This window comes from Aquarana catesbeiana, linkage group LG03 (assembly GCF_042186555.1).
Source record: "Aquarana catesbeiana isolate 2022-GZ linkage group LG03, ASM4218655v1, whole genome shotgun sequence".
Lineage (NCBI taxonomy): Eukaryota > Metazoa > Chordata > Amphibia > Anura > Ranidae > Aquarana > Aquarana catesbeiana.
This window is the reverse complement of record NC_133326.1, coordinates 512,840,499-512,853,902: the sequence shown is the minus strand read 5'-3', so window position 1 is coordinate 512,853,902 and position 13,404 is coordinate 512,840,499. Positions and strand designations below refer to the sequence as shown.

Here is a 13,404-nt window from a genome sequence, read left to right as displayed (position 1 = left end):
CCACATGCTACAAAGTCCACGCAGCTTCCACCCTTCATTTCTGCATGATCGTGCAAGGATATGCCGCAGATTACTATCCTAGGAACTGATATGAGGAGAAATTTGTGCTAACCATGCAAGAAAAGGACACTGGTGAGTATAACCCACATCTGATCAGAATGTTAACCTGGGGTGGTCAAGAAAATGCAAACTTAGCCAATCTAATTTTTAAATTATACTTCTATTATAAAATATTACCCAAAAGTAAAGCCTTTCCCTTTTTTGCTTTTCAGTTTCTTCCAATTCTGTTTTATACTATGTTACTAAAACGTCCTATGTGCAAGCAATTGAAGTATTAATGTGGTTGTTCATTGTTAGTCTGTAGTTGCAGTTATAGTAGGTGTATGGGGTAAATCCTCGCAATGAATTAAATGTTTTAGTTATGGATATGGCTGCTGCCTCTACACATACAATACCACCTAAGTGGAAAGTAGTAGAAAATGGTAAAAAAGCAGGAGTAGTATGGCGCTGCCCTTATGGAGACAACATTTTTTTTTCTTCTTTGTAGTGAATGTATTGCCTAGTGTCCTTATAGAATTGCTTCTAAAACCTGTATGTGTTCAAAAGTTGAATAAAACTGACTGGTGGTGAATATTGCTATTAAAAATGAAAATACAACAACTGGTGCTCCAATTGTTCAACAAAGATGCATAGTGCCCTTTAAATTAGGTAATAAAAGTAGTTGTGGATATGGATACAATATCATCTAGGTGGAAAGTGTTAAAAACAATACAATACCACCTAAGTGGAAAGTTTTAGAAAATGGTAAAAAAGCAGTAGTATGGCGCTGCCCTTAGAGACAAAAAGATATTTTCTTCTTTGTAGTGAATGTATTGCCTAGTGTCCTTATAGAATTGCTTCTAGAACCTGTATGTGTTCAAAAACCCGCCCTACGCACGTTTCGTCCTCAGACTTCTACTGCAGTAGAACCCGCGTAGGGCGGGTTATGAACGTCTTGCAGCACCTCTAACAAAGGGAATTCGCTAACTTTTGCCATGCTTGATTTGTTCATTTGAAATGTGAGTACATTTGTCTATTAAGTTTTAATAAAAGTTCTCCTATGGTTTTACGCGATGGGCATACCTTCTTTCCTTTACATGTAATTACTACACCACAATATGCAAGTAAAGTTTGGGGGATATCCTTGATTGCTACACAGTGGCAGACACTGTGACCATCTATACCCCTGCAGGGGAAAGGAGAATCCGGTGAGTGCAAGCATTGTCAGAGCATGCAGACAAGGCACTAATTAAAGAAACCAGCACCTGGATAAGAAGCTTTCCTACAGATATTTGATCCTCAAAGATTGAACACTACAAAATACTCCAAAAAGAACTTGTTTTTTCATAAACGGAACTTTTCCTATCCAACTAATACTGGTCACAGCACAAGAGTCACTATTTATGATGGATAATTTGCACAATGTTGTATAGATTTGTATGATTTAACACTGGTCACTTTAGTGATGCTGCACTACTTTTGTTGAATAATTGAAACATCTTAGGTGGCATTTGTACTTTTAACAGTAAGGACTTGGCACCAGTCACATATTTATTCATTTTTGGCACACACACTTTAGGAATTATAAAGTCATTATAAAGAAAGAGGTTTTTTTTTTTGTCTCCATATAGGCAGCGCCGTACTATTCCCGTTTTCCTTTTTTTTCTTTACAACACTTTCCACCTAGATGATATTGTATCCATAACTACTTTATTACTTAATTTAAAGGGCACAATGCACCTTTGTTGAACAATTGGAGCACCAGTTGTTGTATTTTCACTTCTATTAGAAATATTTGCCACCAGTCACAGTTTTATTCAATTTTTGAACACATACAGGTTCTAGAAGCAATTCTATAAAGGACACTAGGCAATACATACACTACAAAAGAAGAAAATATCTTTTTGTCTCCATAAGGGCAGCGCAATACTACTCCTGCTTTTTTACCATTTACGAACACTTTCCACCTAGATGATATTGTATCCATATCCACAACTACTTTATTACCTAATTTAAAGGGCACTATGCATCTTTGTTGAACAATTGGAGCACCAGTTGTTGTATTTTCATTTTTAATAGAAATATTCACCACCAGTCACAGTTTTATTCAACTTTTGAACACATACAGGTTTTAGAAGCAATTCTATAAGGACACTAGGCAATACATTCACTACAAAGAAGAAAAAAATTTTGTCTCCATAAGGGCAGCGCCATACTACTGCTTTTTTACCATGTAGTTGCAGTTATGCTATACACTCCTTACTTTGTAATATAGAAATGATAGTTTGACTACTAGCTTGTACACATCGTTGTACTGTATAACTTTTTTAGGTTTTAGAAGACATGTACTTTTAAACCTGAAGTTATAAAAAAATTATAGGTAACAGCGGGAAATAGTTAGGCTCACTTCCTAGCTGGCATGCATCTGTGTTAGCCCTCAGTAACCTAAAATAAATTTTATTGTGGTTTTGTACGCAATATTAGGTTCGGGGCTTTTTAGTACAATACATATTTTGCATTCTGCTTTAGACAGTAAGTGGGCCTGTTTGCTTACTTGATGACAAAAGCCCGTATAGAGAACTCGTGACTCTTCCCTTAGGAGTAGAGTACAAAATAACTGCAGTGCCCATAGATTTTTTGGAAATTGTGCAGGACTAGAACGTGACTTACATCTGCCTTTTGATGTAATCTTTCAGCAGCTCCTGATCCACACTGTACAGATCTGAGCTGCTCATGTTGTCATAGTAGTAAGTGATATTACTGGGATATTTCTGACCTCGAGGACCATCTGAACCATCAAATTTCCTGTACCCATACTGGTAATCAAAGTGTGCTATGAATATAAAAGGAAATAAAAAAAAAAAAAATTAGTGAACAGTTCTGTGTAAGGATTAATATATGTAGTTAAATTTTGAAGGACAAATTTTTTCCAATTTTAGCGGCCATTTAGATTTTGGGACTTACAACGCATGCCTCCCCGGCCACGTCCTCTCCCTCTGCCTCGTCCACGACCGCGTCCTCTAAAGCCACCACGGACAGCACCCTCGCTTTTCACGCTAGAGGTGTCATCATAATCTGGCCAATCCCGCTCTTGTTTGTTATCCGAATACCAAACTGAATGTAGGAAAAAAAATAAAATACAGTACACTCTATGCCACCTGCTATGGGTCAAAACCATGGTACCTACATAGCAGCACCAACCTTAATCACCTGAGAGCTGTATTGCAAATGATATTTTCCTCTTCCTTACAAAATTGCTGTATACTAAAGAAGGCACCCCTTTAGATGTGCATTTAAAATTAGAGGTGAACAAGCACATCTAAAAAGGGATGTCTTTTTTCATACACCAGATAACATGTAGTTGATTTCTCCTTCCTTGCCCTCAGCAATTTTCCTTTAAAGTGGAAATTCACTGCTACGATCCACAAAGTAAAAAGAAAAAAAAAAAAAAAAAAAAAGTGTCAGGTATTTTTTATTTCTTTTTTAAACAGATAACATGCTCTCACTGAAAATTTACTGATTTTGGCATTTATCTCTTAGCTACAGACTTCTGTATTAGGTTCCCTTATTATCTTTTCCCTTTAGGCTTAATGTACACGGGACCTTTTTTTTGTCAACCTCTTCTGAACGATTTAACTTGACAGATAAAAACCTATGTTTAAAACGTCCGTTTTGCCATGTTTACATAAGTTTAAAATAAAATTTTTTTTCTTCAAATAGCCAAAAATTAAAAACGCCTGTAAAACCAAATGCAGTTAAATGCCTCTACCGTGTTTAGCGGCATTTAGCGTCTGAAATGTGGGAAACTTCGGCGTCTGAACTCATTTTTTTGCCTTCAAAGAAATGCCTCTAAAAGGCAACTGCCTAAAAACGACATTAAAACGAACCCGTGTACATGAACACATAAGATAACATTGGATAAGTTCAGGGGCAGCTGAAAATAGCAGCCAACTGCCTCTGAACGTCCGTTTACCAGCAGCAGTGTACATGAGGCATAACTCTTAAGCTTCATGTACACGGGATGGTTTTACAACCTCTCCTGAACGATTTAACTTGATAGTAACCAACGTTCAAAACATCTGTTTTGCCACATTTGCGTTTAGAAGCATAAACAAAAATAAAAAAATTTTTTTTGAATGGCCAAAAACGAAAAATGCCTAAACGAAACCCGGCTAAAAGCGGGATACCGCGTTTGAAACTTCGGCGTCTAAACTCATTTTTTGCCGACAAAAGTAAACGAACCTGTGTACATGCACACATAAGATAACATTGAATGAGTTCAGGGGCAGTTGAAAAGGTGTCCAACTGCCTCTGAACGTCCGTTTAGCAGCAGCAATGTACATGGGGCCTTAAAAATCAGTATTAGTCGAGCACATGACTTTAGACTCTCCCTTAGTCCAGAGCACGCACTTCACCACTCCTCCAGCTGCATCTGCGAACTGAGAGTACAGGCGATCCCCAGGTTACAAACGTCCGACTTACAAACAACTCCTACTTACAAACAGAGGGAGACAACAGGAAGTGAGAGGAAATCTACCATTAGGAAGTGAAATTCACTCCTGTAGGAGTTATGGGAAAAAAAAAAAAAAAAAAAAAGTGTCTCTACTGGAGCTGCATCACCAATCCTCATTTCCACAACAACCCAAAATTCTATTGTCAAAAAGGGACAGAAACTGAGGTAAAATCTTCTGAACAGGGGCACAGACTGTGAAACAAATGATACAGGGGGTGTTAAACCCTTCCCTATGCTATCCAAAAAAAATGTAAAAAAAATTTTTTGGCTGGAGCTACACTGCAAAAATGTACCTGTTCCGACATACAAACAAATTCAACTTAAGAACAAACCTACCTTGTTTGTAACCCGGGGATTGCCTGTACTTACTCTGTTCTCTGATGTGTCAATGGATGTGGCTAGCATAGGGGTGGGGGTCAGAAACAAGGCCCATTGAAGAAATATCAAAGTGTGGACAAGATAAAAAAGATTTATTTACGTAGCAAAGTACATGGCTGTTTAAACTGCACCTACGATTTCCAAAGTGAATTTCTATTTTCAGTGTATTTTTATGCAAAACCCTTTTTTTTGCATTGGACCTCTAGAGTAGGGAAGGGTTAGATCTTCTGTAAAACTTTTATGGCTATTCAAATCAAGGTTGTTGAGGTTCAAATTGTTTGTACTGGTGATCACTGTTACTGACACAAAGTGAGGGGAAATTCAAAATTTTACGTGAGGTACACAAGACCGGAAAAAAAAAAAAAAAAAAAAATATAATAATAATATTATAGCTGTTTAAACCGATCCTCCCCATCTACAACTAAAGAAAATGGTTTTGGCTATGCATACACTTTAAAGTCTAAGATTAGGGCTGATAGTTTTAAGACACCCATGGTATGGTATAGCGAGAAACATTCACCACAAAATTGCACTTACGCTGGCCATACCTGTATCAACATTTGACTGGTTCAGCAGGGACCAATACAGTGTGAGCTACCCCAATGTATTCAAACTTAAAGCGATTGTAAAGGCTTAATTTTTATTTAAGGTTTCTAAAAATGATAAACAGGTCATACTTACCAGCCCTGTGCAATGGTATTGCACAAAGCAGCCCCAAATCCTCCTCCCCTGGGGTCCCCCGCTTATGTTCCTGGCTCAACTTGCTATGGGGCACTCATGCGGTTTGATCCCAAGCCACGCTGCACATCTATTGACACAGTGCGGCTTAGACATAGCCCCTGCTTTGCTCACAGGATTTGATTGACGGCAGCAGGAACCAATGGCTCCTGATGCCGAGGCTCCTGTTCGAAGAGGGAGAGAAGAGTAACGCTGCTGCAGACAGGCACAGCGCTGGATCGAGATCGGGCTAAGGTAGGTATTTCAGAGGGGGCTCTGACATGGAAAGGTTTAACCCTAATGCAAAAAAATGCATTTGAGAAAAAAAAACAAAAAAACAACACACCACACACACACATAAGCGCAGCACTGTTTTGCAAATAAACTTTTAAAAACCAGCAGTAAACAAAAACAAATCCAATGCTATATGAACAAAATAGTGCATCCTCTGAAGTAGTCCCGGTAAGGACGTAACATGCGAGGCAGAGTTAGCCAAATGGAATCAGCACGGCGATTGTAAGAGGTTGCTGCCAATCTCTGCAGAGCACTCAAGGGAGTATATAAGGTCTTTTAGTCCTGAGTCAAGTACTTCGTAGCTGAAGATTGTACACACTTGTTAGCCTATTTTAACTTTTTAAATGTGAGTGTTCTGCTTTTCTTTTACATTGGAAATAAAATTACGCAGTGAGCACTATGAATGACACTTCATTTCTTCCTGAGTTGTGGTGATCCATGGAGTCGATTGAGATTACCCCTAATGCAGTTTATGAGCAAGTGAGGAGACGGCTGGATCTGCCAGTTTTATTTAGAAAACATTAAAATCCTCCTATGGATTTTAAGGTCTGTACACTAGGTGAGCATTTGGAGTGACATCACGTGTGAAACTTATTTGTTATGAACACTTGCTGATGTGTTTTTGGACATTTTTCAAAGCACTGAAGTTGGACTGTTTTGTTATATTTATATGGTGCATGTATGGTAAGGGTAGTGTGTCTAATTTTGAGTGATACCACAGGATGTCATTTGCACACTGGGTGTTTGTTTTGTTTTTTTGAGATCCATATATGGGCACTGTGGTTGTACAGAAGTGCATCTACAGATTGGAGTTTGGTACATCTGCCCTGTTGGATACCAGCACTCATCTGTATATTCGGATGGCGGGAAGTCTCACCGCTGTCAGAATACAATAGCTCAAGCAGGAGGAACCCCCCCATCCACAACCAATGCACGGATGGGGGAAATCGGGTCAATTTTTTTCCATCCAATCCATTAGTTTTGGGGGGGGGGGGGGGGGGGGGGGGACTGACTCATGTATAGGCTGCCCTATTTTTTTATTGGCATATGTTGACTCCCACCTAAATTCTATACTTATTTGTAATTCCTGGGAGCAAAGACAAAACCCAGTACTTCCAGGTATAGGGACCATGTGGGAGGAGAGGTGTGAGCCCAGTCCAAGCTGAATGATTGACCAATAGCTTCCAGCAAAACTAATGAAATGATATGGTGCTGCTTCCATCTATTTGACTTTTATTTGCAAGTGAAAGTCGCTCTACAGGTTCACAAATGTGCATAATGTCACATTACAGTGATCTGAGATGCGAGCCACATGTGTTAGAATGGATGTCTGCCGATACCTTTGGGGTCGCTCCGGTTCAAAGAGTGACGCTGCTGCTCATTCTGGCGGTTGTTCCTTGAGGTGGTTTTGTCTCGTGGTCCCTCAGGTTTCATTTCAATTTGCAGGGGAACCCATTTGTGTTTATTTCCTGTGATGGGGAAGAAATAAGTTGCTGGAATAAAAATGAATAAAAAAAGGAAAATAAGAAATGAAAATTTTTTGAACAAGTTTACTTCTGTCTGCCTTTGGATTTGTCTTCTCAGGGTTTTTCCCTGCAGACAAACACATCATGCCAGCCAACTAAGGACATTTCCACAGATAGACTTTGTTGAATTTGCCAAAGACATAACCCAGTCAAATCAACTTATTTGTGCTGAAGCATGTTTGTTTGCAGAGAAGTATTTTAGTATAGTATGATAGCAGCATAATATGCGCTCAAAGCATGTAGATGGCGGGACAAAGATGCATTCACAAATGTAACTATAAGCAGAGAGCCCTGGATCTGTACAGCTTTCCCAAACTGTCAGGAAACATGAACTGGCAGAGTTGGTGGGAGATCTAGCACAGATCTAAGGTGACAGCAGGAGCAAGATAAAATGTGACATTATGGCTATATTAAAAAAAAAAAAAAAAAGTTCAGTTTTTAATAAACTTTTTTTTCGATGAGTTATGTAAAATTATGAAATCAATTAGAAATGCTTTAACATTAAGCATTAACACGCATTTTAACGCATGCTGCACTAGACTAAACCTGCATTGACTTACATTGACAATGTACAATGATGCACACTTAAAAAGCCTATTACAACTGAAACATTTTAATTGACGTCAAGAAAAAAAAAAAAAAAACATTAGGTAAAATAGGTGTTAATCTAACCTTAAAGGCATTTTTTTTTAAATTAAAATAAACATGTTATAGTCACCTGGTACTGCCTCTTTTGGGGCTCCCCCCCCCTTTTGTGTCTGCTCCCATAGCAAGCGCTTGCTATGGGGCAGACATAGGGGCTCACTCCCAAGGTGCTCTGCTGTGTCCTCCATAAAATGCCTCAAAAGAAGAGGAAGAATACACACACACACACACACACACACACACCATAAAAAGCCGTAGTAAATTCCACTTTTAGGCCCCTTTCACACAATCAAACCATTCAGGTCTGCCTGTCAGTTTTGACGGCGGACCTGAACGAGCGCTCCATGTTAGCCTATGGAGCGAAGGATGTCAGCGGAGACATGTCCGCAGACATCCCGACCCGGTCCGATCCGCTGAAAGCAGACGGATGGTCCTATGTCCGGATCCGTCGCTAGCGGATCGGATGAGATCTGATGAAAACGGACATGCTGTCCGGTTTCATCCGATCTTTCCATAGGCAGCAGCGGCGCCTGACAAGCCCCTCCCCGATCAGTGAGCAGAGAGGGACCTGTCATCCGCCGGCTCAGCGGAGATCAACGGAGAGATCTCCCGCTGAGCTGGCGGACCAAGGCAGACTCCGTGGAAGCGGAGTCTGCCTCGTGTGAATGAGGCCTTAAACTTGTACCCACAGGTAAGCCTATAAAAAAGGCTTACACATTAGGTACAGTGACATCTCCTAAACTTGCAGCGTTTAAAAGCTATTCACACATAATGCAACCAGTGACCTCACTGACACATGCGCTCTGAATGCCATACCCGTGCCATCGCTTCAGAGCTCTGTGCAGTAAACCATGACTCCCGTGTGCATGTGCTGGAGTGTAGTAATCGCAGCTCAGCCAAAAGACCAGAGCTAGCGAACCTGGAAGGAAGATGGAAGCCCTGTCAGCAGCGACCATGCACCGCTTCAGCACTTCGTTCTAAAGGTAAGCATTTCATAATGTGCTAGTATGCGGTGCATACTAACACATTAAGCCTTTGCCTAGCAGGGGATTTTTAAAAGGAAAGTTTTAATTTTTAAAGGCCTCGGTTTACTACAGCTTTAAACCTTTAAGAACCACAGGACCATGCAAGCCTACCTTATAAATGAATGCTTCTGTGTTGCAGTTACTATTTGATGTGCATGCCTCAAAGTGATTTTTTTTGTACTGTAAATTATTTTCTTGGAGTCCACTGAAGGACACAGGAAGCCATATACTGTTAGGTATACAGTCAACTGCAAGAGCTTTGGCAAAAAAAGAAAAAAAAAAATTGTAGACCAGCCCAGGATAGTCCCTTGTACTCCTAGCATGCCTTAGTTTTTGTAGCAAAGCAGTATCACATAAGAATGAACAAACACCAAGAAACTACAGACCAGTCAGCTTAACATCAATATTATATATAAAGTATTTGAGGGAATGGTAAGGGACTCTATACACAAATTTGTCTGCAATAAAAAGGTATCCTAAGTGACCACAAGCATGGATTTAATAAAGACCATTCTTGTCAGACTAAGCTGTCATATGAGAAAGTGATATATTGCATGGTGGAAGTCCAGCAGATGTAGTTTATCTAGATTTTAGATTTCAATATTTTTATTGAAGTAATAAGACAATATATCATAAAGTACAATCTTTGAACAATAGTACTAACCGGTGTTAACTGGTTTTTCCCCCCCCTATCTAGATTTTAAAGCATTTACATCTATAAAAGGTCTGTAGGACTTAAAGCCAAGTTCCATCCAAAAGTGGAACTTCCGCTCATTTGTCTCCTCTCCCCCTCCAGTGCCGCAATTGGCATTTTGGGGGGGGGGGGTGGGTGGGCGGACGGACCACGGGTCTCCCTCCTCCTCTCCCTGTAACATGTAATGTTTCATGTTCCAAATTCTGTGGATTGAGATCAGCAACAATCTACACCAAGTGTATGGAGCTCGGCCAGGGACAAATGTGGGTTCAGGTTAACTTTCCACGGAAACACTCTAAATATGTAGTCCCAGTGTATGTTAACCCTTAAAAAAAAAGGAATTGCCAATAACTGACCTTTCTTTTTATGAGTTGATCTCTGCCCATCATCATCTCCATTCTTCTCCTCACTGGACTCATCTGATCTCACTCTTTGGTTCTCTTTCCCATCTGCACTCTCTTCCTTCATCTCTTTCTTCCCAAAAGATTTCCTGGATGGTTGTAGTTTTTGAGGCAGCTGCACGGAAAGCAAAAAGTGGCAAACAAAATCAGTGAACTTAACCTTTTATTTTTCCATTTCAGACAGAATGGTGGCTGGATTGTCAGTTTTTTGTTGTTGTCTGTGGTTCCCTTGGAAGATTTCCTCTACCATCCTGTTTGGCCAAAGGAGACAATTGAGGATAACGAGTGGAGAGAAAGTGGTAAAGTGGAAAAGGGTTAGAACTTCTGACATGTTTCTATCATGTGTCACACTGCTGGGAGCTTTTCACTCCCTCTCTATACCAATATTTACATAGAAAAAGCGAATCGCCTCAAATGACATTGACAAAAAAAAAAAAAAAAAAAAAAAAAAAAAACACCTGAGATTCTAATTCTCTTATACGTCTTTTGTTTAACTTTGGTTTGGACCATTAGGGACAGTCACCTATTTGTCTTGTTTACTGTGATCATTTAAAGTGTAAGTAAAAGAAAATCCCAAATTTTGGGTTAACATCAGAACCGTAACAGAGGAAATCTTCCAATGGGGACACTAGTCCTGGTGACACCCCGGAATTCACTAACTTTGAAAGTTTTTCTCTTTTTCGGTTTTGGCTATGGAACTGGAAGTGAAGGGAAATCTCCCCAGTGGGACACAGATGGCAAAAAAAATCTGTGGCAAACCCTGCCTTATGCTAGTAAGAAGCATAAGAGTTTTTTGAAGTTGTAATTATTTGCCACAATTTTTTGGAAAATTAAGAAATTATTTTTTTACAATACGGTCACCAGCGCAGTACTGGGTCATAAAACCAGCCTGATGGTTGTGGTGATCAGTAACACTGGTGACATTAAAAAAATAAAAATAAATAAAAAACATTTAAATTACATTTTTTCGCAGCTAGCCATACAAGTGTTGAATGGCATGAAATTAAGCCATTCATTGTTTACAATTGTCATGTGATCTGCTGCGATTGGTCACAGCAAGCACATGGTACTGGCAGCGGGCCGGTACAGTGATCTGACACAACCAAGTAGTGTATCCAAAAATGCACTACACCAAAAATCACATGGTACCATGCAAACCAGTGTAGGCAAACGGGACTGCATTTGAGATGTCAACAGGACAATATTGACACCTGCAAAAGTTTGCACATCCAGTGCATTTTGAAAGCAGAGAGTAAAAAGGTGCACAGAATGCAAGTTTTCTGCACTGCGTTCTCCTGTAAATAAGCCCTAAAAAAAGAGGGAAGCCTGTACAACTGTGGAAAAACGGGGAGGAGCCGAGAGCACTGGCAGGGGACCTGAGAAGAGGAGGATCAGGGCTGTTCTGTGCAAAACCATTGTAGAGAGCAGATAAGTATGACATGTTTGTTATTTTTAAAAATATAAAAAAATGCCTATAGTCACTTTAAAAAGGAAAATATTTGCTGATGCAAGCAATGAGGCCCTTTATTATACAGTAAAACCCAGAGGTTTTAAGTGAATATAAAAGGCTTTTAACTTACATGCTCGGTGCAATGATCATGCACAGAGCAGCCCCTTGCCTCCTCTACTGGAGTCCCCCTGCTGGCGCGATCCACTCCTCCATCCTCCTGATTACCCTATAACAAAAGTCATGTGGGCACACACCCCAAACTCATCTGTGTATGCTCAACCACGTCCTCCGCTCCCTTCTCACAAGATTGGGCTGACAGCAGCAGGAGCCTATGGCTCTTGCATGTCTCTTGTGAGAGCAGGAAAGTTTTTTGTGCCTTAAAGCAGAACTCCGGGATTTTCAAAAAAATCCCTCATTAGGGGACGGAGGGGGCAGTGACTTCAGGGAGGAGAGAGAAGGCCACCTCCTCCATGAGTGGCACAGACCGGGGGGTGCGAGACCACTTCCGCCCACATCTCTGCTTCCTCCTGCTCGGCTTTCAGAGGACTACAAGAGGGCGTGTCAGACCGCTGGCTGAACTGAGGAGAGGATTAGCAGCCAGTGGTCTGACAAACAAAGTCAGCAGGCAATAATGGTTTTTTAGCAAGTACAGCAGCCTATTACAAAGGAACTACAGAGCTCACAAAAACATGGATGGCAAAGTTGGTGAAGGTAGGAGATCTGCAACAAGGAGATGGAAAATGATTTTTGGCTGGAGTTCTGCTTTAATGCAGCGAATGCATTAATATTAAAAACCTTTTGGAGTTTAGAACCACTTTAACCTGTCCCTCTTCTTTCCAAAACTAGAAACCATTCGGGATGAGCTTCCACTTTCATTGCACTTTGAGCAACACCATCCCCTTCCCAAGTTTTAAGCTGGCCTTGGACTGCAAGGCTGATCAGTGTATTCTGACAGCAGAGTCCCCGCTGTCAGAATAAAATAATGCAGTGGGGAGGATTTCCGCATCCACCTCAAATAGATGTGGCGAATCAGTCTAAATTTTTTTTCGTTCAACCCACTGAAGAGGACCCATGCATGGCTAGCTTAACACACCTGCCCCCAGATCCAGTGGAATTTATCTGACAAGATCACCTGACTGCTTCTATAAGCTATTCCTTGCCAGGCCTGTGAATGTTTTCTGCAAGTCCTTTCATTTTTAAGGACCAGGTAAAAGCTCATACCCAGGAGTCCATAGGGATCAATGAATGTACAGTGCACATGCAGGCCTGTCTGAGAATTTTGACAGGCGGCCACTCTAGCAAGTTGGGGGTCAGGTGACTGAGGCCTCATTCATACAGGTACAGAGGTTCAAACAGTGTGAAAGACGCTTGTTTATGCAAGTATGTAAATGTGGTTACCAGTGTCCAGCTGTCATTGATTTGTACAGGCGGCTATACACAACACCTATCACTTCTGGGTGCAAAACAAATGCCTCATAATGCTGTACAGATTTCTGTGCCTATGTGAATGAACCCTAAGACTGGCATGGAGCTGGGTCATGATCCAACATAAGTAAATGTGCAAATATAGCTCAAGAACCTCGCTCAGGGACACTTAAGTATATTTTCAGTGGGAGCATTTAAAAAACAAAAAAATTGTGTATTAAAATATTGCTAAATACTTCCATTTAGACTTAGGGTCGGTTCACACATGGGCAACACGACTTTAGCGCGACTTTGTAC

The 13,404-nt window shown here is 40.5% G+C and overlaps 1 protein-coding gene across 4 annotated transcripts in view; it reads right to left on the bottom strand.

Moving 5' to 3' along the window:
* The window catches only part of LARP1 (La ribonucleoprotein 1, translational regulator), a 90,263-nt gene that overhangs the window by 22,551 nt on the left and 54,308 nt on the right, over positions 1 to 13,404 (bottom strand). For 3 of the 4 annotated variants that reach the window (XM_073621151.1, XM_073621153.1, XM_073621154.1), the window contains exons 4-7: positions 10,188 to 10,347; positions 7,282 to 7,434; positions 3,004 to 3,153; positions 2,710 to 2,872 (exon numbers count right to left, since the gene is read on the bottom strand). In XM_073621151.1, the coding sequence (XP_073477252.1) occupies positions 2,710 to 2,872; positions 3,004 to 3,153; positions 7,282 to 7,434; positions 10,188 to 10,347 (626 nt within the window). The remainder of the gene's footprint in view (positions 1 to 2,709; positions 2,873 to 3,003; positions 3,154 to 7,281; positions 7,435 to 10,187; positions 10,348 to 13,404) is intronic. The other variant, XM_073621152.1, reaches the window with a different exon arrangement.